The sequence below is a fragment of the Bacillus rossius genome, chromosome 7 (assembly GCF_032445375.1).
Source record: "Bacillus rossius redtenbacheri isolate Brsri chromosome 7, Brsri_v3, whole genome shotgun sequence".
NCBI classification, from domain to species: Eukaryota; Metazoa; Arthropoda; class Insecta; order Phasmatodea; family Bacillidae; genus Bacillus; species Bacillus rossius.
In genome coordinates, this window is record NC_086335.1 from 54,760,116 (window position 1) to 54,787,150 (window position 27,035).

Below are 27,035 nucleotides of genomic sequence, written 5' to 3' on the forward strand. Positions count from 1 at the left end.
TTCGCCCCAGACACTGATTCCTGAACCTCCGCACAGGCACGACAGATGGGAGATTCTGGACGAAGAGGGTGCGACTGGAGATTGTCGCAGGGTTCCTTCCACTTCTCTTCACTGTGGCTGCTGCACCCCCTCCCCCATGTGTGTTACCTTCACAGACGACCACTTCATTCTTTGCTTTCTGAATGACTGATTTTGAACCACAGTTATACAATACAATTTTCTTTTCCTTCTAACCGCTGCTTGGTGTTTCAAAAGAGGCTGTGTACTAGTACGACTTAAGTAAATATGGAATAAATTTTCTAATTTAAATCATTTTTTAAGAGCTACGGACTTTAATTGCGATTTTCACTCGATAAAAGTCTTTTTCATAAACTCATAATCAAACGTTTGGGGTTGCATTATACTCAGTCACCTTATTTTCAGGTATAAACTGTATATTGTAAGAACCGAGTCATCTGGTTATCACCTATTATTCAGATTCCCCTTGTGTAAAAGATTGATTTACAGGGTGGATGGTGTGCTGTTACTATTTTCATAATGCACAGAAAGTTATGACTTATTTTAATGATACTATTATTTATAAAGTCTTATTATTTTGATTGTTATTATTATTATTATGAAATTTTATTATTTAATTTGTATATTGTTCGCCCGCAAAAGTTATTTATATATATGTTTATTAATTATGTATATCTACGAGAGCTATGCTCTATGACCTGAAATGGACTTATATGGACAGTCAATTGAGTATACCCCTCTAAGGACTAATGAACTTAACGAATTAACGATGATTTTATTCGGGGTATTACTTAAAGAAATTTTCATTGTTGGAAATTTTCGTTTTAAATTTACCGCATTTTTGTGTTTTCAATTGTATTAATAATTGTTATTTACAGTATTTATATTGTAAATTACGCTAACCGATTTTGGTTTCGGCCAATGAGAGGCCGTGTTTTAGATTTGAGGCGTCTAGAACGTCTTAATTAATAAGAATGGTTGTATGAAGGCGTCTGATGCCGACGCAAAGGCGCGAGGCCTATTTTAAATTTGAAATATAGCTAGCTAGATTATGCCATCCGACACTCAGGATGAGCTTAAACGACGTATAAATAAATAATGTGTAAGATTATAAGGGCATATTCTGACGGATATGTTATTAGGAGTGAAAATCTGTAAGTAAAGATCTTGCATTTTGTATCGCCCATAGACATACCCAGCTGTATGTAATTTCGTCGTAAATAACTCCGATTTGACTACAAACTGATTAGTTTTCACGTAAAAGGTGTCAATTATCCTGAACTACGTCATGAATTGTTAGTTCCAAGATTTAAATTATTATTTTATTTTGTGATACCCAGAGGTGAAATGGGAGTACAAGTTTCGTGTCTCTACCATATAAACTGAGTTAAGCCAAGGCAAATACGAACCCAAATATAAACATAAATAGTAATCATACTAATTAATTGTGCTATGATTTCAAACATTTTTCTGTTATGTAAGAATGCGTCCGTAAAAACATCATTTGATTTTATTTTCTGAACTTACACTAACGAACTTTTGGTGAACGATTCGTGTGTGCTACGTATTTTCCTGATGTTTTAATTTACATAAGCGCATATCCACGAGTCATGTTCAGTATCGTTAGGATTGTTTTTCTGTGATTTTTATCTAATTATATTAATATTGATTTTTATCTCTACACCTATGTTAGTTGTCCCTGATGAATAGCAATTTTATTATTAATAAAAATCTGGATTCTATCCCTATGTATTGATATATGTTACCTAGCTACCTGTGTCCTAGAGTGTGTGTTTTATGATAGATAACATTTTATGCATGTTTCTAAGGGTCAGAGTACAAGAGTATAACAGTACCATTGACATATATATATGTATATATATTTTTTTTTTTTTGAAAAAATAGTGACAGCCAGTGTATATCGTCCCGACAACACACACACAACAAAAGGGTCTATTTATAAATCAACGAGTACTATTAATGGTACTGGCGCCAGCAGTAAGCATACACCAACAAGTTTAGCAGCAGTACAGTATAGAAAGTGGCGCACATAAACGTGGGGCCCGAGTGTGTTGACATTGAGTTGTCACACCTTATTTCAAGTTGTCATTTGATCCTGCATAGTATTTCTAATCCATTATAATAACATGGCACACAACCACCCCACATACTCGCTCAGGAGTAGGCATGACAGTATGTGTGAAGACTGCGATAACACAGGGAATTCAGGAAGTGACACGGCGACATCATCAGCAGGGGGTTCACCAGGGAACACTTGTGTGGAGGGACCTAGTGATCACTCTACCACCGTGGCTGAGAGGTTAGGGCGGCCCATGTCACCAGCAACAGGGGAGCAGGAGGAAAAGGAGGCCACTGTCCCTAACATCACACCATTGCCAGATAATACTGCTACATCACCTGTGACACTGGAAGCACTCATGCAGTTATTACGGCAGAATAATACTCAAATGGAGCATCATAATGCATCCCTAAATGCGAAATTAGAACAGAACAATGCGAAACTTGAACAGAGTAATACTCAAATGGAGCAGCATAATGCATCCCTAAATGCGAAATTAGAACAGAACAATACTCAAATGGGGCGGCTTACGGCTGAGTTGGGAGCGCTGAGGGATCAGACCAACTCAGGATTAAAGAGCCTGGAACACAGCATTGAGGTTAGGCTGGCCCAGCAACACGAACAGGTCCAGCAGATATCTGAGCAGGTATCGCAGAACAGTAGTCGTGTGGACAGTCTGGAGACTCATGTAACATCCATACGAAACATGATCTCAAATGAACACCAGGGACAAGCTAGTGCTAGGGAGGAGGTGCGAGGACATCTCCAGCATCTCGAACATAGACTGGAGGACATGGAGGTGGCTACTGCCACACTACGAGATAGAATCGAGCACCTTAGTTTACACCCCAGTCCCAGGAGTGAGTCAGCTGACCGCCAAGCTCATGTACCGTCACACACAGCCCCTGTGTCAACTGTACCGACTGCCCCAGTAGACAGGCAACCATGCCCCAGTGAGATGTACACAATTCCACTGCTACCCATCCACAATCATCCTACCGTTCAAATGGATCTGCCCAGAGAAACCCCTGTATTGAGCCCATCCAACATTGATGCGGCCACGCTCATGCACCATCCAGCTAAGCATTGGGCAGAAGCTATGCCCACGTTTGCTGGCAGAGCTACAGAGAACCCCATCCGTTTTCTGAAAAGATTTGAGGAATACACCTCAACCTTTCATTTGAGGGATACAGAGATACTGAAGTGTCTCAACAGCGCCCTGAAAGGACCGGCATTTTACTGGTGGGAGATGCTGAGTGCATCAACACATAGTTACGCCCAGTTCCAGTCCCTGTTCCACAACCAGTATTGGAACATCCGAATACAGAGTCACCTCCGTGCACAGCTTCACACGGAGAAGTATGACCCAAGGAAGTGCGCGTCCTTGGAAGCGCATCTATCAGCAATGTTTGAGAAGACACGCTACTTGGATCAGCCCATGACGGATGATGAATTCATCGCGGCCATCCTCACGCAGCTCCCACTCAAGTATCAGAAGCAGTTATCAGGCCTGCCGTACCGTGATGTGACAGAGTTCCGCGAGCGCCTTCTCAATTATGATAAACTTGAGAAAATGGACAGAGCACCCAATACCAAGGAGGAGAGTGAGAGGGTACCACAGCCCCACCGACAACAGCCCGTCCACAACTACTGGCAGAATCGCGAGGGAAAACCCAAGGAGCTCAGACAGGCAGCGGTGAACACAATGAACTGGCAGCCAAGAGGAGGAGGACCTAGCCGGAACGATCAATACCAGACAGGCTACAGGAAGACCCCCTATTACAAGAGGAAGACGTGGTGGTCCAACTCCAGGAATTACCACAGCGATGACGAAGCAAACCACCGCCGGAGGCAGGGGGACTACCGAGACAGCAAGCGAAGATCCTTCTCGCCAGAGTCACGGCCACCCAGGGAGTCAGCAGACCGCCGCCGGAGAGCATCGTCAGAAGACGAGCTGGAGTACTGCAAGAAGTACCGCCGTACCGACGAGCCCCGCTACAACGGCAAACCTGAGGACTACCGCCCGCCATATCACTATGCCACCAGGACTCACGAGACGAGTGGCGGCCATGCCCAGAACAGCCACCTCTCGTACAACCGGAACACACAGATGACAGCATTCCCACCACCATTTGCTGCACCGTCTACATCTCAGCAGACGACGTACTACAACCAGGGACCAGCAAATCAGGTGGCAGCAGAATTTAAAGCTGCTGTGTCTGAAGCAGCAGGGAACCGACAGTGGAATCGTCAAGAAGGAGCCAGATCACCAGCTCCAGGTGGACGTGTCAACACTGGCACGTTAAACTATTAAGGATCTCTGTATGATCAACCCTGAATTTATACCCCACTGTGACAAGGAGCCCGAAAGGACAAGACTACCCACAGGAGAAGAAGTGGAAGCATTCGTAAGAATGAAGCTCACAGCAGAAGCTGATGTACGAAGAAGAAGGAAACCAGCATCCAAATTGTCTAAATTTAATATCGGCGACCTTGTGCTCACGAAAACATCTCCTGTCAGCAAGGCATGGGAGAATGTCACCAGGAAATTATTTCTGCTTTTCGACGGACCATATGTCATAACTGACATAGTTCAAGAGAACTGTTATGCTCTGGAAGACCCATCTACAGGCCGACCAGTAGGCCGGTATAATATTTCGCAGTTGAGAGCCTACAAGAAACCTGTGTCCCAGTGAACAAGTTCGACACAAGCTAGTGAAACACCTGTATAGTACGAGTATAGGTACTATAACAGCTGAGCGCAATCGGAATGTCTAGGTCAGAGCCAGGACCTGACCAGTATGAATGTGAAAGGTATTAAATGGTTACTGTGTAATTTGATACGCCATGTGAGGCGTATTGCAACCACTGACAGGTACCTAATGTGTAGCGGAAGTGTGATACCCGCTTGGTACATTATCGTCGCGTCGATGCGGAAGTGCAATTCCCGCTTATTATTGCCTGTAGTGAGGTGAAGTGAAATGCCACCCACACAGATGTAATGAATCTTCGAATTTAATAGTGTATTATGTGTATAATATTGTTTGTCAGTTGGTCTGCATTATTCTTCGTGTGAGTATAAGTTCACTAACAGTAATACCTGAATCTATGTAATGAGATGCGCCTATCTGTAAGTACTATCATACTAACTAGCAAAAGGAAATGTCAAGCTTGTGTGTTGTCGACTAACTTGTGTGAGTGAAGTATGGCCTAGCTGTGTAAACATGGGTGAGCACTGTTCTACAAAGCATCTAAGAAGCACATGAACACTTTGCAACTACTAGCATAATAATAATAAGGTTACCTTGAATTACTGATGTGGTTACTCCAATTTTTCCGAAGCACAACACACCACTGAATTTATTAAGAATCGCCGAGATTTATTTATTTTTGTTATTAAACACTGCTGGAGAAGAAGATGAAAAAAAAATGTATTTTTTTTTTTTTGCAAATTTAATACTTTTGTTTTACATGAATTCTATGATTGAAGTAGGGCTTTGCAAATGATCTCATAGGGTTGCATTCTGCCCTGAATGCAGAGTAGAAAAGTATGCATTCCTTTCGCATACAAATCCACTCAGTATTAGAAAGCTATTTCTTTAAATTAACTTGATTTGGTTATTTTAAATAATGATATTTATGAAATGATAACGAGATATATACGAACGACTGTGTCATTTATTGTGAAAAAAAAAAAACTATACAAAAGATTTTAATTTCATTCAACGTGGAACTTGAGATTTTGTTTGTTTATGTTTGTAATCGTCGAGTAGGCGAATATGATGTCAAACGAAGACCTGAAAAACTCAATGTCTAACAACTATGTCACGGACTTAGTACACTGTTGCATTAAATGTCAGCAGGCTGTATTATAAACAAGTACTAAGTTACTGCAAAATTGAGCCAGCCAGAAAAGAAAAAAAAAATTTTTTGCAAGCTATCATGAAAGCATTTTTTTTTTGTTTCACTTGGCTTTGTCAGGATAGAATTATCCTTTGCATCGAGATCATGAATCTCAAGTGATTTTAACAAGAAACAATTCCTATCAGAGAAATTTCTGAATGATATGAATATACAGTCAGGATCCTGCGAAGTCCGCATCGGATACCTGAAAACGAAACTAATGGTTGAGATGAGAGGGAAACTACTATACACTTTCCAAACAGCTGTTTGCGTTATATGAGAACCCAGTTGATTACAGAAAAAAAAAAAAATACTACCTTGCGAGAAGTGGTAGAAATAAAAGTTCACCAGACACTCAAGTAAAATAAAAGAAAGAAAAAGAAAGGCCGCCTTCGCCGAGCGGTAAGCTGCGATAAAAGAGAGATAAAAGAGAAGGAAACACTGTGCGTTCCCTTTCCAAGCACAAGTTACACATGATGCGTGTACTTAAACGAAATCAAAACTATTGTTGATTTGTTTGCTAACATAAACAAATGCTTTTAATTATGTAATATATGAAATGTTCCTTGAAGTGATATTGTAAATATGATTTTATGTATATGATATGAGATGTTAATGAGAATTATTAATTTTATCAATTGTTGATATTATGAAGTTATGAAAGATTGTGAGATGATGCTTATGGAAATGTACGAAATGCATAATGAAATTGTACATAGAATAAAACAGGTACAACCTGAAGGCATAAGGATGCTTAACAATGATGTAAACAAACCATTTCATTAACATGAAAATCAGTTTAGTTAGTTATGCTTGAATGTTATCTAGCTAATGATACCTATTGTTAAGATGTAACAACTTCACTTTGAAAGTTATTGAATGTTTAGCCTAAGTTACTATACTTATTATTTAATATCTGATGTTATTTGATCCCATTAGTTACTATTTGTTTTAATAGATTTAGTTTATACTGAACTGGCTTGTGGATAGGCTACGTTAAGCACAGAAGATGTCTTAGCCTGCCGACATTCGTGCGTTACAAGTGCACGATTCACACATGAGTGAAGAGTTTTAAGACTGTTTAATGACCGGGACACTTGTTAGTTAAAATGTACACAATACGGTTCGCAACGGCTGTGTACCTATCAGTGATGGGACCCGACGAGTGCGTCCTTGTGAGATGGCGGTTCCGCCGACACGAGCAGCACCGCAGACGTCCCGACGCCGCCTCTCACGTGTTCGTGGGGTAGGGCGGCAGCTGCAGCCGCAGTTCGCCGCGGAGCCAGGAGCCGTGGTGTCCGGTACTGCGAGCCGCCACACGCCAATCCCGCCGACGTGAGGGTGGAGCAGGTGTTGGTGTTGGCCGCTTTGAGGTCGGGCGCTGTCCCGATGCCTCCTCAGCCGCCGCCGTGGATGTCGTTTGCACCGCGGGTGGACGTTGATCCACTGCCGTGACGTGTCCTGGAGAACGTCATATTGTTGACTCACATGTACATAAACCCGTTACAGCCATATGAGATTGCTACTTACAGTAAGTATGTCCTCCCACGTCCCTCTCAACAGGAGCGGCTCAAGGGAGTAGACGCCGTCGGAGAGCTGCAGCAGGTCCAGCAGAGATTTTGCGCGGGAAAACCCGTGGACCATTCGAGCGCAGGTCTGCTAGCGGCGACGACCCGATGCAAAGTTATTAAAATTGCGCGAATTGTCTGGTGTAACGGTCGAAAGGACAATAAAAAAAAAAAAAAGAGGAGAAGAAGGAGCTCGGTCGCTCCAAGTTTTTTTTATGTGTGGTGCGCGCGCCGCTAGGCGACAAGGCTATTCGTTGTACATAGTGCGAGAGAGACGGTAAACTGCCAATCACATTGTACTGTTTTGAACAGGTCAACGATTGCAGTTCAATATGATTGACAAGGGCGGCAATTCTGTGCTGTTACTATTTTCATAATGCACAGAAAGTTATGACTTATTTTAATGATATTATTATTTATAAAGTCTTATTATTTTGATTGTTATTATTATTATTATGAAATTTTATTATTTAATTTGTATATTGTTCGCCTGCAAAAGTTATTTAAATATATTTTTATTAATTATGTATATCTACGAGAGCTATGCTCTATGACCTGAAATGGACTTATATGGACAGTCAATTGAGTATACCCCTCTAAGGACTAATGAACTTAACGAATTAACGATGATTTTATTCGGGGTATTACTTAAAGAAATTTTCATTGTTGGAAATTTTCGTTTTAAATTTACCGCATTTTTGTGTTTTCAATTGTATTAATAATTGTTATTTACAGTATTTATATTGTAAATTACGCTAACCGATTTTGGTTTCGGCCAATGAGAGGCCGTGTTTTAGATGTGAGGCGTCTAGAACGTCTTAATTAATAAGAATGGTTGTATGAAGGCGTCTGATGCCGACGCAAAGGCGCGAGGCCTATTTTAAATTTGAAATATAGCTAGCTAGATTATGCCATCCGACACTCAGGATGAGCTTAAACGACGTATAAATAAATAATGTGTAAGATTATAAGGGCATATTCTGACGGATATGTTATTAGGAGTGAAAATCTGTAAGTAAAGATCTTGCATTTTGTATCGCCCATAGACATACCCAGCTGTATGTAATTTCGTCGTAAATAACTCCGATTTGACTACAAACTGATTAGTTTTCACGTAAAAGGTGTCAATTATCCTGAACTACGTCATGAATTGTTAGTTCCAAGATTTAAATTATTATTTTATTTTGTGATACCCAGAGGTGAAATGGGAGTACAAGTTTCGTGTCTCTACCATATAAACTGAGTTAAGCCAAGGCAAATACGAACCCAAATATAAACATAAATAGTAATCATACTAATTAATTGTGCTATGATTTCAAACATTTTTCTGTTATGTAAGAATGCGTCCGTAAAAACATCATTTGATTTTATTTTCTGAACTTACACTAACGAACTTTTGGTGAACGATTCGTGTGTGCTACGTATTTTCCTGATGTTTTAATTTACATAAGCGCATATCCACGAGTCATGTTCAGTATCGTTAGGATTGTTTTTCTGTGATTTTTATCTAATTATATTAATATTGATTTTTATCTCTACACCTATGTTAGTTGTCCCTGATGAATAGAAATTTTATTATTAATAAAAATCTGGATTCTATCCCTATGTATTGATATATGTTACCTAGCTACCTGTGTCCTAGAGTGTGTGTTTTATGATAGATAACATTTTATGCATGTTTCTAAGGGTCAGAGTACAAGAGTATAACAGTACCATTGACATATATATATGTATATATATATTTTTTTTTTTTGAAAAAATAGTGACAGCCAGTGTATATCGTACCGACAACACACACACAACAAAAGGGTCTATTTATAAATCAACGAGTACTATTAATGGTACTGGCGCCAGCAGTAAGCATACACCAACAAGTTTAGCAGCAGTACAGTATAATGGATGTGAAGCTATGATATTTATTCTCATCAACCCCTCAAATTTTGTTTGTTAAAATTAAAGAAACTTATACCAGTTGTACAATCATGGTTTTGAGTTAACTTGCAAAGCTTTTGCTTGTCTTTTACGTACCTGACTGTGCGAGCGGGCCTTAGATTTCCTTTTTCAAGTAAAATTCTCTAAAAACCAAGAAATGATTTCACAAAAGTATAACAGTCCCAGTGCAAAGGAAAGACCACTGCGACAAGTTCCATTAGCACTCTCTCTTCCCACTCCTCCACTTCAAGCATTCCAAGATTCCAACCTGTTATCCTGCCTCATCAGCCACACTGTGTGGAGGTTCAGGAAGCAGCAAACAAGAGCGGTCTAGAGTAACGTAAGTGATACGAGGTTTGTTTTACTCGCCATCTCTTTTTTCCCCCAAGAACTGTAGGAGTAAGGAAATTAACCTAGGTCAAAAAGAATTGGGTACTCTCATGTAGGCGAATAGAACTTGAGAATATTTTTTTTTAAAACCTGGCATAAGAGCAGACGAACTAAAAAATACAATTGGGAATTAAGCTCCGTTTGAAGGTGAAACTGCTTTGGCAATACCTAAAACTATAAATGTGAAAGCTTAACAAAAAATGTTGTATGTGTTTAAATATAAGATCTTAAATAAGGATTGCTTCACATTTCATGTCGTACGTAATAAAAGGAATACAAGTTAACAAAAATACTTAATTTAAAATATCATTATGTTAAAATATGTGATTATTGTTATGAGTAACACAAGAAAAAAGTTATTTATTGTCTTAAAAATTGCATTACAATGAATATTACGAACAACACAGAAGTATAGATGAACAAACCAAATCAACCAGCAGACAACTTGCCCTCGCAATTCTTCCTCGAGAGCATAACCTGACTGACCTGAGAGCATCTTGCCTCGGCAAGTAAAACGACCACCTGCCATACTGTTCCCGGCAAGTAAAACACGCAAAGGGCACCCCGAGAGTTGAAAGGTCAAAAAAAGACAGATAGCAAAACAAATCTACTGTTTGGATACATGGTATGTTATTTTTCAGCTGAGCTGTTTCCATTGCTGTTACCCGACTTTCTTCCAGTGGCAAGATAATGGGACCCCCACTTTTAGCTGCATCAGTTTGGTACAACTCATCACATTTTTGTTTTGGGTAAACACAGTATATAGTTTGAGTAAACCTTGTGAACGGACATCACTGGCTTGTCCAATGTCTGCAGAAGCGCAGAAGCAATGCCAAAATACTCCTGGCCAAATCAAACTAAACAATGAAGCTATCTGATGGCCATTTGGCTGAACATGCGATAGCTCAAAGACATGGAAATATAACCAAAAATAGAATATTTTCTGAAAGTTCTTTCTTTAACATGCCTCTCTCTCTTTGCTTATATATATGTATATATATATATATATATATATGTGTGTGTGTGTGTGTGTGTATATATATGTGTGTGTGTATGTGTGTGTGTGTATTTTTAATTTGTTTATGTGTGTGTGTATGTGTGTGTGTGTATTTTTAATTTGTTTATGTGTGTGTGTCTATATATATATATATATATATATATATATATATATATATATATATATATATATATATATATAAAGCCAGTACTCTGTAGTGCCTCAGTGCCAGACTACTAACCTGGCTAGTAACTAATAGAGCTGAATTTAAAATAAATAAATAAAAGCATCTAGAACCACAGCAGTATCACGTAGTATGGAATATTTATAACACAAAATCTTCACCAAAACCTGAAGACATGCATACGTAACATAGTAATGGATTTATGTTATAATAAGTACTACATAACTCACCTGTAAGTACCAGTGGTAAATTTTACATCATCCCATTCTGTAAACATTTTCGACAAGTTTTCTTGCAAATGTTTTTCCTTGTCTGCACTAATGCTGATCACATCGAACCTGGAGAAAGCAAGCAGTCATCAAGTATGCAGACCAACCTTATCACAAAATTGAATCACAAATACTTTGCTCCAAATATGTTCACATAGCAAGATTAGTTTATTGTCCATGAAATCCGGGGTTAAATTCTTAGCCTTCCAACAAGTTTACATTTGCATCAAGTATCTGGATACAGCATATAAAGAATGGCACTGGTGGAATTGAAAAAGGTACAACAGTACACATTAATTTTTTTTTTTTTGATTGTGGAATGTGTTCATATATAACAACTTTAAAAGATTAGAATAAACTTAACAGCAGAAAGAAGTCAATGCTTGTAATTTATCAAATAGAAGCTTCGAAAACATAAAAGAGAGAAGGGGGGAAACAGAAAAGGGACATGATGTTGCAACAGCAACATAGGTAAGTATTTTCACATAAGACAAACTATTTAAGAATATGAGCAGCAGCTTTAATCTAGGCAAATTGAGTAACATATTTGGAGTGTTTAAATACACGCTATTTCTCTGTTTACTGCAAAGTCCTCCTGCAGACCAGACAACCTGGCCTGTCTACAGGGGCGTAGCCAGGGGGGGTTTTAGGGGTTCAAACACCCCCCCCCCCCCCCCTAAGAACCAAATCTTTAATTAATTTCTTATTCATCACTCAAAAAAATTTCATATTAAAATTAATAAAAATTTTACCATTACAATATTTTAATTTAAGAACCGAAAACTGCTAAAATAGCACTATTTTACACCTTAAAATCCAAATTTTTCTGTGGGAGGACCCCCGGACTCCCCGTTTTAATATGGGGGGGGGGGGGGGAAGGGGGGGGCCATGCTTCTTAACACCGCCCATACAGAAATCCTGGCTACGCCACTGCCTGTCTAATATCCCTACTCTACAATATTTATTCCTATCTTATACAACAGAAAACATGTTAATTTTTTGTAGCAACGCTTGAACTAGAAACAACTGATCTCTAATGGAACAAAGCATATTTAATTTTCAAATCTGAAAAGCACCAAAAATATTACAGACCAAAGTCATGAGCTGATGCTGTGTTAAAATGATGTTTCTCAGAAGAAAAAAAAACAGCAATATGATAAACTTAATAAAATTTTTAACTAAAATTGTCACACAAAAGGAATTTATGGCAGGGCGAGAGACAAAAAATCAATACTTAAAATTAGAGGATAAAGGCAGTTTGTAAAGGTAAGTTTTATGAAATACAAGGGGACAAATAGCACTCAGGAATTTTGAAGACAGTACATTTTATTCATTCATTCAATCATTCATTTGTTCACTCATTCACTTTCTCATTCACTCACTTACTCACTTGCTTATTCACTTCTTGTATCCACTCATTCACTCACATTCACTCGATCACTCAGTTATTTAAATATATTCTGACATGCCCACATTTGTGACACACATCTACATAATTCATATCATGCAATTAGTTGAAATAAATATAACCTAGGGAGTTTAAAATTCTTACTGTTCAAGAATGTGTTCCAAATTCTTTTCAATCATCTTTCTGAGTGTTGTACCAGCATCAGGAGTAAGGTCAAAACCAACCAATTGGGACATTTCATTCCAGTGTCGTTGGGTTAGGGCTGGGTTGCACAAAATGGAGATGAATCTGAGATGTTGCTACAAAACAGAACAAAAACTAAAAAGTTTGGGAACATTAATAATAAATACTATTTAAATAAGAAACCACAAAGTGTTTTACAATTTTCTGTTTTAAGTTAATGAATTTTTTTTTGGGAAGGACTGCTTATGTAATGATTTAACACAAAAAAAATATAGTATTGCCACAGCAAAACACTGTTTATTATTTGTTTTAAAAAACAATAACATCTACTTATGCCAAGAGGCTTGGTGGAGGCTTCTCTTATTAATCACTAGCTGATGTACCCACGTGTCACTTCGGAAAGCTACAGGAAGAACATTCTCGCAGCGCTCATTATTTATGAATGGGTTGAAGTATCCACAAAGCTGTTACTGAGACTCTATGTACCTATGTTAGCTATTAAAAACTTTTTTTTATTTAAATATACTGTGATCAGTCAGTGAGTGACTGCCACACTACTTAAGTCCACCTCCGCCCCTCCTTGCGAATGCGCCATTGCGTGTCGTCATATGTCCGCCACTGCACCTCTTCGTAAATCAAAATATACTATCCTAGGCTGTTACAATTTAAGGTTTAAAGAATATTTAGTTATTTGTATTGAACATTTTACCTTTGTCAAGGCAGAAAGAAAGCATTAACAATTTACACAAAACTACCACAGAGAAAGTATTAAAATGCAGATTGATTTATTCCATAACTAAATAGAAACTACAATGATAACGGCTACACATGACTGCTGTAGAGAAAGGAATATATTGCCACATATAAAATTTTCCTTCTTTATGGTAAGTTTTCTGAAACTGTCAAAACTTGAATATTGATTATAATGAAGTAATTTTTCAAAAAAAAAATTAATTTCTCAACCCCCAATGATTTAACATGGAAATCTAATCATTACAGCCAACCACTGTCAACTTCAAGCGGTACTACATCTTAACAAGGCCAAATTTTAGATGAGCAATTCCAGTAAATTGTTATGAGGAAAAAACTATTGACACCAAAATGGCATCTTCTCCTTAAATATGTTTGGAGTCTGAAATAGTAACTACATGTTCCAGTCCTCCATTCAAACCCACCCGGAACTCCCGAATGTGCTGCAAGGCTTTTGTGGCCAACTTGATTGGAGCCGGCAAGTTATCGTAGTCCGCATCGTCCAAGTTTCCTTTGAACCGCCTGGGATTGTTCTCCACCATCTGGGCGCGGATCTTGGTACGGTATGTCTTCTGCATCTTCGATATTTCCCTTGGCCGAAGAAAACAAACAGTGAACACTGTACGTAGTGCTAATAAATACATGCCACTCAATGAGATTCTCGTTATTACTTGGCTTAACCACCACTATGAAATGATCATAACATAAGGCTCCTCTATTAATATCAGTGGAGAGTTAGGTGTACTAATAGAACAGTGCATATGATTACTTAAAATGTTTGTTAATAATATGTACATGTTATCATTTTGCTTTCTATGACAGATTTTTCACTTAAATTTTTTGGAATTGCTGACTTCTTCCAAAAGGACTTAAATTTAGATTGAAGAGAAAATTATGAGCAAACCTGTAAAACCCATCAACTTTTTCTTCTATCTCTTTTGCACTTAGCTTGTCGAAAGCTCCATCCATCCAAACTCTGTACAATCTTCTCCATCTATGAATTTGAAAAATTAGTCTAGAGAATGGAAAAATTATATTCTGCAACATAGAAAAGAAAGCTTTTAAATAATTACTGGTAAACAATAAAAAAATTACATGAAAAAAAAACTAAATGTTTTTACAAATGCAAAAATGAGAATTTTATTTTACATGAAAGTTTTTTTAACTTAATATATCAGTCAATAGTATTTATAAAAAAAAGTACATTAACCAATGAAATTTTGCCAGCTTATCGAAAGTCAATACCAAACACCAAATTTGAAACGTGAAATGTTATACAATAAAACCTCTATTATTCGGCCCTCGTTAATCCCAATTGGAAAAATTAGATAAGTTTTGTAGACATTTTATTTAATGTTCATATAAAAAAATTTTTTAACTACATTAGTAAGAACGTGACAATAAATAAGCAAAGTGTTCAATTTTTAGTTTGATTCAGTGTACAGTTCCTGCATAGATGGTACAATTATATGGTATATATGGAATTATATAGTATTATAGATGGTTATAAATATAAAATGCTTATTCTTGAGTTTAAGAAAGTGCACCAGCTGACACAAATCATGGCGTACTTGGAGCGTCAGCCCGACACCACTCCAGCTGAACTATTGAGCACAAAGCGTTTGCATCACCATACTTCATTCAAACACCATACATGTTTGAAACAGAAGTTGATTAATTCTTTGTTAAGAAAGTATGTGAAAACTGTTGTACATCTGCCTTGCTCGTGATGGTTGGCATCACTGATAACAGGTGAATGTCAGTTCCGGTTATGGCGCCTGTATATGTACCACGGTAAACGGACAATAAAGAATATTAAGTGCTAACTACATGCACTTGCTTATCTACAACTTAAAACCTATGATCTCAAGTAAAACATGGCGCAGTCGTGTGGAATTGTGTTCATATTTCAGTTCGTCCATGTTCGTTGGATTTGTGTGCTATAGGTGATATAACCTGTAGGTGTGCGTTTGTTTGTCGACACGTGTTTGTCGGACGTCGGTGGTTAATAGTGAATATCGAACAATGTTGTTGACAGACTGAATCGTATAGTTTTTTTCTGTTTGTGCCATGGCAGGCCTCAATCTTGTAAAGCTCCCTGACTCTGTCGACTTGGAGAGTCCCACGGCCCGAAAAGACTGGGAAGTGTTTGAAGGAGATTTTGAAAATTATTTAATCGCAACGGGCCAGGATGAGGGCCCAGATAAGGTTAAGATCGCCCTACTCAAAAACATGTTAGGCTCCCAAGGACGAGCCCTTTTCGAAACTTTCGACATCCCACCGGAGGACAAGCTTGTGTATTCTAAAGTAAAGGAAGCGTATCGCGTGTTCGTGGCACCAAAAACAAATCCTTTGTATGAACGGTTTGTTTTTAACCAGCGTGTGCAACTTGAGGGTGAGACTTTTGATCATTTCTTGACTGATTGCCGCCGCCTGATTAAAACATGTGGCTATGAGCGCCCAGTTTCGCAGGAAGAGAATATGCTGGTTGACCGCATCGTACAGGGCATCAGAGATTCGTCCGTTCGGGAGTCTCTGCTGAGGTTAGACAATGCTACTCTTACTAAAGTTGCTGCACACTGCCGTCTGATGGAACAAAGTCAACAACAAGCAAAGGAGATTCAAGCTCGGAGTTCTACTCACGATAGTGTAAGTTGTGACTTTGTGTCCACTAAGGATAGGAAGTCGTCACGCCCAAGACAAAACAGCAAGTTTGGTGATAACGGTGAGTACAACTGCTCAAGGTGCCAGACACAGCACAAGGCCAGACAATGCCCAGCATATGGAAAAAAATGTGCCAAATGTGGCATTATGAATCACTTTGCTGCCTCGTGCAGAGTTCGGAAAGTTCGGGAGGTAAAAGCAAAGCATTCTTCTAGTGAGAGTCTATACTGTGATGCGGTGACAGTCAATTCTGTGTATCCTAGAGGGACTAGAACAACCCACATCAATGAGTGGAGGGAGCGTATACTGATTGAGGACAAAGCAGTGAACATAAAATTGGATCCCGGTTCTGAAATAAATATTTTGCCACTCAGTTTGTTCAGGATGGTTGACAAACAGTTCAAGGTCAGGCCAACATCCCTAAAAATTGAGGTTTGGGGTGGGACCATTCTTGCAGCAAAAGGAGTAGTTAATTTGTGTTGTTCTGTCAAAGGCCAAGAGTCTTATGTTGAATTTGTTATAGTTGACTCTGACAGCACTCCTTTGTTAGGGCTACAGTCTTGTGTTGACTTCAATCTTGTGAAAAGGGTTCACTCAGCTTGCCACGAGGCAAAGGACAGATTCATTAAAGAACACAATGAAGTATTCACTGGTTTTGGCTGTTTCCCCCAAGTATGTAGAATTAACATTCGCGACCATAGCAACCCTGTTTGTAAGCCTCCAAGAAGGGTCCCTAGAGCAATCAGACCTGCGTTAAAACAAGAACTGGACAGACTCGAACAGAAAGGCATTATATGTAAAGTTGACAAGCTCAGTGCTAGCGCTTGGGTGAGCAACCTAGTTGTTGTGGAAAAGTCAAGTGGGAAGTTGAGGTTATGTCTTGATCCGACTGACCTCAATAAGGTGGTGATTCGAGACTACCATGAAATACCGACATTGGAAGAAATGTCCGAGAAGCTCACAGGGAAAAAATTTTATTCAGTGTTTGATCTTAAGGAAGGGTTCCACCAAGTGCAACTAGATGAAGACTCGTCTCACAAGTGCTGCTTCTCGACACCATTTGGGTGCTATCGCTATCTACGCATGCCATACGGCATTGCCAATGCCCCAGAAAATTTCCAGAAGTTTATCGAAGAGAACTTTGCCTCTATTCCTGGAGTGGTGACATTCTTCGATGACATCCTCTGCACAGGCGAAACAGAAGGTGACCATGATACGTGTGCTCAGCAAGTGGTGGAGCGTGCAGCCAGCCTTGGCATCAAGTTCAACCCAGATAAGCTTCAATATAAGGTTTCCGAAGTAAGGTATGTGGGCCAGATCTTCTCCGTCGCAGGCATGTCACCTGATCCTGAGCGAATCCGAGCTCTAACTAGTCTACAGGCTCCCAGCAATCGCAAAGAACTTCAACGTACTTTGGGGATGTTCAATTTTGTTCACTGTTATATTCCAGGTATGTCTAGTGTGTGTTCCCCATTGTATGAACTTCTTAAAGCAGATGTAGACTGGTTGTGGCTCCCGTGTCATGAAGAGGCTTTTTGTAAACTCAAGTCGCTCATCACTAGTGCCCCTGTTCTGGCAACTTTTGATCCCACAAACCAACTTGTTATACAGTGTGATGCATCACAGAGTGGGCTTGGTGCTACTTTGTTTCAGGAGGGCCCAAAGGGTCTCCACCCTGTGCACATTGCCTCCAGGTCCCTTACAGCAGCAGAAAAGAGCTACTCCCAGATTGAGAAGGAGCTCTTAGCAGTTTCTTTTGCCTCAGCTAAATTTCACTACTATATTTATGGTAAGCAGGTCCTAGTGCAATCTGATCATAAGCCACTTGTGAATGTTATGGTCAAACCAGTTCATCATATAGGCTCAGCACGCCTTCAGAGGTTACGTCTTAAACTGTTGAAGTATGACCTAAACGTTACTTACCTACCTGGTAAACTCATGTATTTCGCAGACCACCTGTCGCGGTCATATCTTGCAGACAAGGTATTCGACGATCCTGCAATGGTTGAGGTAGTACATTCCGTCAGTAAGCACTTGCCTATGTCAAACAAACGCTTGCTTCAGTTCCAGTTGGAAACAACTAAGGACGCGGCTCTCTGTCAAGTGTCCCAATTTTGTCAGTCAGATTGGCCCCCCTACAGTAGAGTTCCTCAAGTATGCAAACCTTATTACAAAATGCGGGATGACTTGTGTGCTGAAAGTGGTTTAGTCTTCCTCGGCGATAAGGTTGTTGTTCCTGAGGCTCTAAGACCATATGTTCTACAGCTGCTTCATGAAGGCCACTGTGGAGAATCGAAGACCAAGTCCAAGGCCCGTCAGTTGTTTTACTGGCCATCTATGTCAGTTGATATTGTGCAGTTCATTCAAAAATGCTCTGTGTGTGAGAAGTTTCGCCCAGCCAACTACAGACAGCCCCTCTGCCCACATCCCATTCCAAAGCTGCCATATGACACAGTAGGTGCAGACATTTTTGACTTCGCTGGGAAAGATTATTTGGTTCTTGTGGACAAATATTCCAAATGGATAGATGTGTGTGAACTTCCCAAAAAGACTTCCTCTGCCGTCATCAGTGCCATGCAACAAGTATTCAGCACTCATGGCCTCCCACGAGTGCTGATGGCTGATAACATGCCATTCAATTCTCATGAATGCCGTCAGTATTATGCCCTGAGTGAAATTGAGCTACGAACTAGTAGTCCTCATTATCCACGCAGTAATGGGTTGGCAGAAATGGCAGTAAAGATTAGCAAAATGCTGCTACGCAAAAGTCAGGGCACTGATTTCAGAAACTTACTTCGTGAATATAGAAACACCCCTCTTCCTGGCTTAGACTGGTCCCCCTCTCAGTTACTATTTAATAGGAGACTTCGGAGTAAACTGCCTGTCTCATATAACACCCTCAGACCTAGAGTCATCTCCCCAGAACACGTGGTGAGAGCATTAATGTCAAAGGAGAAGCAGATGAGAGACGTATACAACAAAACGGCCAGGCGACAGGAGATAACATTCGTTAAGGGGGAAACTGTGGTTGTCAAAACCCACAAACATGACAAGTGGGAGCCGGGAGTCATTGTGGGCAAACACTCATCACCTCGCTCCTATTGGGTGCGAGGATCAGGTGATAGGATAGTGCGTCGCAATGTGATCCATCTGAGAAAAACCACTACCTCGCAGAAGCCCCACCAGTCAGCTCCACGCCTGCTCGAGGTTCCCAACACCAAGACTGATGGCGAGGAGAGTAACCGCCTGAAGCAGACTCCACGCACCTCATCATTGGAGCCTGACTTCCGGGGGTTTGAGCCTCAAACTTCGACGAATGCAGTGACTGATGTGTCTACTGTGCAGGGTGATAAATCTCAAGAAGCAACAGACAGCAGTGGCCATACCTTGGCTACCAAAAGTGGAAGGGAGGTGAAGCCTGTGAAGCGCTTAAATTTGTAATGTTGTCTGCTTGTCAATTAGTGTGTTGTAAGTGAGTTGTGAATTGCACATGTGTGTTTCATGCAGTATACTTGTTTTCTGAATTATAGTGTGTACTGTTAATAAGCAATTGCACAACTTTGTATGTAAGTTTGGTCTCAACAAGTAAACCTTAGAACCCTAGCAAGTGGTCACATGTCTCGCAGTATAAAGGGGAAGGTGTTGTACATCTGCCTTGCTCGTGATGGTTGGCATCACTGATAACAGGTGAATGTCAGTTCCGGTTATGGCGCCTGTATATGTACCACGGTAAACGGACAATAAAGAATATTAAGTGCTAACTACATGCACTTGCTTATCTACAACTTAAAACCTATGATCTCAAGTAAAACAAAAACTTACTTTTATATCCTTTGTCTTGTAAACAATATACTATACAGTAGAGCACCCTGTATCCGGAATGGTCGGGACTTAGACTATTCCGGATAGTAGAAAATTCCGGAAAGTAGAAATTGACTATAAGGCCCCCTAATTGAAAAAAAAAATTGCTCCCGAAGTTTGTGAACATCCTGTAGCTGTAGATGAGGACGGCATGGGGGGTGGGGGTAGGGTGATGACAGCTACATCCGGTGGTGTGACCTTGCCACGGGCACGCTTATCAGACCTTGCCTAGAAGCACGCTACAGCTACGTGACTGTACCATGATGTCCGCGCGAAGAAAGCAGACGTAGGCGAGACGTTTGACATTCAATGAATTGTGTTACAATTACGTAATTTACATAGTTTGTACAGTGATTTGGTGTATCCACATGTTGCATAAATAAAATATAAAATAATAACACATGGTACAGTTAGGTACGGTACATTACAAATAAAAAAACACTTACCATGACTCACTGTAGGCTACACATGTCCCGCGAATAAAAAATAATGTCCTAGAACTTAGATAAACTGCATTGAAATAATCACTGTATACGGCCCCACTTGTCTGTGTGTAAGAAACATTGTTTAACAGTCGCATTAATTTAAATTTAAAAAGCTAAACAACAAATTACCTAAATCGTCACACATTGTGAAAGACAGGAGAAGTTAAAGTTAATCACTGTCACTGTCACTCTGAACGTAACTGTTTACGTTTGTGCCACTGGTGCCAGGTGTTGGATCGTCAATGTTCTCACTCGTAGTTGAAGCAGGTGTGGAAACAGGAGCTTTTTTGAACATGTCACTAATGCGTTGTTGCCGCACACGTTTGTGCTTCTCTTCAGTCAGCTGTTTTTGAAGCATATACAAATGCATAATTTGCTGGTCGTTGATATAACTTCGTTGCTCTAGGCCAGCTATTAATCGTTCAATGTGGTGAAGGCACTCATCTTGTGAGATTTTCTCCTGTGGTTCATCTTCATCGCTACTGCTTTCATTGTTTCCGTCGTCTTTGTTACACTTAACAGAGTCTAATATCTCCTTATCCGAAAAGTGATGCACAACGGGAACATTATCATCAACACAAAACCATTCCACAATGTTTTTTTCTTGCAATTGTAAGTCTTCTAGTTCTGGATTTGTTATGTTCTTGGCATACTCCAGCAGTTCGTTCACGTTTTTTTGTTCAAAACCTTTGAAGTCGGCTTCATTTCCCTTGTCATGAACCTCGTCACGATAAACCAAAGTCGGCCACAATTTAAACCATGCCTTGTGAAATGTTGACACAGGCATACCTTCCCATGCACGAGCTAGTGACCATATGACATCCTTTATGGTGTATTCCTTTTAAATTTCTGAGATAGTTTTGCCGCCATTCAGATAAGATAAAAAGTGCTTCATGAACTCCGTGCGATAACGACATTTTAGGGAGCGTAATATTCCCTGATCTTGCGGTTGGATTAGTGCAGTGCAGTTAGGGGGCAGATACATGACAGAAACATTATCCCTGTCTAGTGTTTCAGCTGCAGGATGCGCGGAGCAGTTGTCTAGCACAAGGACAATCTTGCAGTGCGGGTCTAAGCCTATCTTGTTACAGTGTTGCCGGCTCTGGCGCACAAAACTGTCAAACCATTCTGTGGTTATTGCAGATGTTATCCACGCGGTTTTTGTAGCTCGGTATTCAACGGGTAACACTTTAACACCTTTTAGCGCCCTTGGGCGCAAGCTTTTGCCAATTACGAGTAGCTTCAGCTTGTGGGTACCGGCAGCATTTGAACAACCAAGCACGGTCAATCTGTCTTTAGAATCTTTCATCCCGCTGTGAGGATTATCTGCAGTGCACAGCGTGCTTCGAGGCATACAACGCCAGTACAAAGCAGTCTCGTCCGCATTGTAAACTTGGTCTGCTGTTAAGTTGCTGTCCAACACATATTCTGCGAACTCAACAACAAACTTTTCCGCCGCCGCTCTATCTGCAGAAAGCTTTTCACCGCTAACTTTGAAAAAAGAAATTCCATGGCGTTTTTTGAATTTATGAAGCCACCCTAACGAATAGTCACAATCGTATGTTAGATTCAGTTCGGCATGAAACATTTTTGCCTGTTCTATCAGCATCTGTCCAGAAATGCTAACACCTTCACTTCGCCGCAAACGAAACCATTGATAAAGAGCATTATCAAGGTCGCTACATTTACTACCCTGCATTGTTTTTCTGTTTTCAATTCCTCTCTTCGTATCACTGTCCGAATAAAATTTACACAGTTCATTCTTTTGTTTCTTTATGTCGTAAATCGTCGAAATGCCGACATCATACGATTGGCTGAGATTTTTAACAGAAGTCCCAGCATCTAGTTTCTTGAGAATCTCAACCTTTTCTTTAATGGTAAGAACTTTTTTCCTTCGTTTACTACTCTTTTCCTCATCACCAGGAAGTTTATGTTTTGAAAACATCACGTGTCTGCAGGAACGTACATACTAGCGATCGCGCACCACAAGCAAGACTGACATTGAACGCACACAATACACCACTCCCCCTCCCCTACAACGCGTTATCACGGCGCGCTCACGTGTAGGCGGGGCCGCTGCCGCCAATTCCTGATATGCGCTCGACGCCCGTGCACTGCAGTCGCGAGACCGGAAGCCTTGGCTTCCATCAGAACTCGCTGAGTGTTTATAAAATCAAGTGCACCCTGACTGACTAGACGGGGCGTGAACTGCGCAAACAATCGGTATTTACTTCCGCGGGAATAATATATATTATAATTCATTTAAAAATATATACATTTTTTTAAATTTTGTAAATTTTTTTTAACTCTCGGAAAACATCCGGATAGTAGAAATTCCGGTAAGTAGAATTACGGATACAGGATGCTCTACTGTAGCATTTATACTAAGTGTTTTTGTTACAAAACTTAGTTTTTTTATTGTTAATAAACCGTATGACTGCTTATCCAGACTATCCAGATTTTCGATTGTCCGGATTGCCTTTGGTCTTAGTTAGTCCGGATAGACAAGGTTTAACTGTACTATAAAACGGGAAACACTTTACTGAAATGAAAACTGACACACTGAGTGAACTAATAACTCTAGCAATACAGTAATGTGATGACGCCAGATCAACAGTCAGATCAGATGATTAATGCCTGATTACAAAATGTGCCAAACCCTAGAATGCCGGATTAAAGACTCTTCACATTTGTCTGTGTGCATAAATAAATAAATAAAATAATTAAATAAATTACCAATTTTTATTAAATACAAAATGAATACATATCCACATTGACAAATTTGTTAGCATATAGGTGTAACTGTTGTAGCTAGGTAACAATTAACAAGCAAATATAAGATGAAAACAGTCACTGATCCAGATGAAGGAAGCATTAGGTTCAATGGCTGCTCTACTACAAAACCAGATTTCTCAACGCCACCGAAATATCGTCAGAATTGTGAAATTACTTCATCGTCCGCCTCACCTTCAGTTCATCTAGCTCCGGGTACGTTGAGAGCGGGAACTTGAACAATGCCTCTTCCTTGTTGATCCATGCCACTTGCTCGTCAAATCTGCCCATTTTCCTTAGCAGTTTCATCACATGCTGAGGTGCAGTTTCAGAGGACATGGGAAGAAAGCAAACACAAGAACACCGTCATTACCAAGGGTCTATACTCATTAATCAGAAATGAAAGTTTTCGTTGTTACTTGATCTCCTTCTAGAAGAGGAGGAGCGGAAGTTCTTGTCTCTGCGATTTTGAAGACTTTGTATCCAAGTGAGATTGGGTCACATACCCCTAAGGGAAGGGGGAGGGGCAGCACTCCAAAGACCCCAAATAAGCCAGGCAAGGGAAAACAATGTATAAGGATTTATTATATTTTTGTATTTTTGGTATTGTAGCTTAGAACATTTTTCTTCTTTTCAGTTTCATAAATCATAATATTTGTCATCTTCTTGGTGGAGAAACCATTAGGGCTTAATATAATTCTGGTATGATACTGCAAATTATTGTGCAAGTACAATGACTGGTACAAATGCCAGCAAAATTATGGTACACGTACCATAATTTTCAAGAAATTGTTACTTTTTGGAAAATTATCCTATATATTTTCTCCTAACATGTGGATATTTGTAATACTTCTAAGATCTGTGATAAAGACCCGATTTTAGTTTCGCTTTTCTAAAATAGGTTTAACACATTCACTATATTTATATTACTATTACTAACCCTGAAAGCTTCTGGCTTTTCTCTCTAGAGCTGCTGCTGAAATGCGGGACGGCGTAATATAAACGTTGGTTGAACATTTGGGCCGTTGTCTGAGATAAATACACAATAAAGGAAACGAATGACTATTAAGGAGGAGTAAAATATTGTTTGATTATTTTTCTTAACATTATTTATGCATTTGTACACATGTACTGTTACCACTGTGCATGTACGTAAATACAATTCACGTAAAATAAAACAAAGCACTGCTTCGAATCTACGACTGTGCTACTTCTAATCGTATTGTAGGTAATTCATTGGTGTCATTACTTCGAAACTGTGAAAACCGAACAGCGCTACTTCGAGGGGCGTGTGAACAAACAAACATAATTACGGATTGAATTAGACTTAGAGTTTCCCAACATCAGTTTTTACGTATTTTTCACTTCATTCAAAATAAAAAAAAATAAAAAATACAACTCAAATTCTACCTTCGAAATGTGACTGACGTTCTGAGCGTGACTCACCTGGACATACTCCGCCACGTTGTCCGCTTCGTCCATGCGATCCAGCACGACTAGGCGTGGGCCCAGATCATCCAGCTGCTTGTTCAACTGCTCCGTTTTCTCCGCCAGCTTGCTCTCAAACTCACGCTTGTACTCCTCAAAATGCTGGAATGTAAGCAAACAAATAAAAAGTAAAAAAAAAAACATGTACGAAGTGAACGTGTACCAGATCATCAAAGGTGGCTTCACTGCCAAAAACTAAAAATAAAAAAAACTTTAAGTTTTGTTCTTCCCTCAAATTACAAACTTTATGTAGTAATAGGCACAAGGCTGTGGACTAGCGCACAGTCTTCTCGTCATGCATAGGGCAACTATGATATCTGAGTGGTAACCATAACATGTGGTAGGGAAATGAAGATAAAGGTGTAATGCAAGTACCTTTAGTTCTTTCAAGAATCTGTACCCGGCGTATTATGCCTAAAAATTATCCTCAAAACTCACTTTTTTTTTTCCATTTTCACATTCCAAAAAAAAGGGTTTGAAACAAAATGTGGAAACAGTGAATTATTAACTGCTTTTCGTAAAATGTCATCACTCGGATATGTTGATCAGTTTTCAAATTGTGTGGTTTTTTTTTTTTCTGAAACTCTAAAGAATGCATGTGTATCCGGGCAGGCAGGCTCCTTAAACAGTGCGTAATTTGCCAGTCTTAAAAATGTCGAGCGACACCCAAGGCAGACCCAAGGAAGGTAAACCAACCGAGGCACTGTCCCTGAAGACCGGCCGGATGTCCCGCAGCCAGCGGACCACCCTGGTGTTCTGGTCGACGTGTCGGGCGGAGAGGACGGTGAAGTCGAAGAGGGCGGCCGACGCCCGGAGCTGCCCGTCGATGGCCTCGGCCAACTCGTCCAGGAGGGTCGTGCTGGCGTGCTCCATGTACTCCCCCGTGGCCATGAGCTCCTCCGTCGACCGGGGGACCTGCTCCGCCCGCCTGGTCACCTCCACGAACACCTCGCAGATCCTGCCAGCGGTTCAGTCGCAGCGCGCCTCATCCTCAGACTGCAGTGCGCACTTCAACGGGCATTCACTTTCTCTTCGCAGTGCACAATTATTTCTATTAGCGCTGTCCTTGTTTAGGTGTGCTCCGTTACCCAACACACGCCATGAGTGCAAAACCTCTTTACAATGCACAAATTTCTATTAGCGCTGTCCTTGTTTAGGTGTGGTCTGTTACCCAACACACGCCATGAGTGCACAACCTTTTCCTGGTGTAGTTCATCAAGAGTATCATCTAAATTATTTTTTATTTTTTATTTTTTATTTCTAAGTAGATGTAATTAGAAAGATGCTATCTTGGTTTCAACACTTAATACTTAGTAATAATTCTGTATAGTATTTAAAATATATACAAGGAAAATAGTTAGACTTTTGTAAGTTGTATATCACTTATTAAAGTTAACCTATAGTAATAAAGGTCTTCATTTCTTTTATACCTCTATTTAAGTGTAATGTGTTTGCTTTTAAGTCTTAAATATTTGTTGAATTTAAATTGTGGTAGCATAACGGCATACGTTGTTCAGTATGTTAAAGGCATATGTTTAATATTTTCCGTTTGATTTTTTTTTAAAAGGCATATTCATCTTGTGGTAAATAATAACAATGGTAAAAATATGCGTTGTTTCTCATCTCATTAGGGTGACCTCTCCCACAGTTACGTCCGGTATGCAACCCACGTTCCCACTGGCCGGTTCTGTCGAGACGACACACAGGTAGCTAAGGAGATTATGATATGAAAGGGTTAGTGCAAGCTACAGCCCTTGAGGAAGCCAGCTCTTCCCCAATCGACGTCCGCGCCAGACATTTCTCATTCAATGTCGTGACACACAACTAAGGGTGAGTTCATATTGAAAGCACTTGATTTAATTTTTAACACCACTTCGATTCACCCAAGTTTTTATATTTTCAGGGAAATCAACCCAGTTAACAAGAAAACGCATCGGAAGTCTCTTGTGTATTTTATTAATCAAATAAGTGTCTGGTTAATTTGTTACTTGCAGTTCCTCCGAATAAAACCCACTTTATAATTTGTTTCTGTCTAGATCTGTCTAGTAGTAGAACAGAACAAATTTTCTTTAATTATTAATAT

The 27,035-nt window shown here is 39.8% G+C and overlaps 1 protein-coding gene across 1 annotated transcript in view; it reads right to left on the reverse strand.

Annotated features, from left to right (window-relative positions):
- The window catches only part of LOC134534048 (dynein axonemal heavy chain 7-like), a 110,343-nt gene that overhangs the window by 81,724 nt on the left and 1,584 nt on the right, over positions 1–27,035 (reverse strand). Inside the window, 7 exon segments of the mRNA XM_063372013.1 lie at positions 11,303–11,410; positions 12,894–13,048; positions 14,108–14,273; positions 14,587–14,720; positions 23,660–23,779; positions 24,911–25,054; positions 25,649–25,910. Coding sequence (XP_063228083.1) covers positions 11,303–11,410; positions 12,894–13,048; positions 14,108–14,273; positions 14,587–14,720; positions 23,660–23,779; positions 24,911–25,054; positions 25,649–25,910 — 1,089 coding nt within the window.